Source organism: Egretta garzetta, unplaced genomic scaffold (assembly GCF_000687185.1).
Source record: "Egretta garzetta isolate BGI_Z169 unplaced genomic scaffold, ASM68718v1 scaffold1127, whole genome shotgun sequence".
Classification (NCBI taxonomy): Eukaryota; Metazoa; Chordata; class Aves; order Pelecaniformes; family Ardeidae; genus Egretta; species Egretta garzetta.
The window spans coordinates 14,983-15,382 of record NW_009260337.1 but is presented as its reverse complement, the minus strand read 5'-3'; the positions used below and the strand labels follow the sequence as shown (position 1 = coordinate 15,382).

The following is a 400-nucleotide window of genomic DNA, read 5'->3' as shown; positions in this document are numbered from 1 at the left end:
CCCTCCCCCCCAGCCGTGGGGCCCCCCGTCTCCCCCCCCCCATGCCAGTGGGTCCCCATCCTCCCCCCACCAGCCGTGGGGTCCCCCGTCTCCCCACCCCCATGTTAGTGGGTCCCCGTCCCCGTCCCACCAGCCGTGGCTGTCGGGGGAGTTGACGTTGGCCCCGCTGGTGATGAGGAAGTCGACGATGCCGTAGTTGGCGCCGCAGATGGCGTTGTGCAGCGCCGTGATGCCCTCGTCGTTGGGCTGGGTGGGGTCGTTCAGCTGGGGACACGCACGCCTGTCCCCACACTGCCACCCATTGCCACCCCCGAGCACCAGGCTCCCCCTGCCACCCTGTCCCTGCCACCCAGTCCCCACCGTCCCCCAGCCCGCACCACCCCAGCCCTTGTCCCCGTCA

General features: G+C 72.0%; 1 protein-coding gene across 1 annotated transcript in view; it reads right to left on the bottom strand.

Moving 5' to 3' along the window:
- The window catches only part of LOC118452681 (relA-associated inhibitor-like), a gene marked incomplete at its 3' end in the record, with an annotated part of 13,615 nt that overhangs the window by 1,983 nt on the left and 11,232 nt on the right, over nucleotides 1-400 (bottom strand). The window contains exon 2 of the mRNA XM_035898007.1: nucleotides 131-264. Coding sequence (XP_035753900.1) covers nucleotides 131-264 — 134 coding nt within the window. The remainder of the gene's footprint in view (nucleotides 1-130; nucleotides 265-400) is intronic.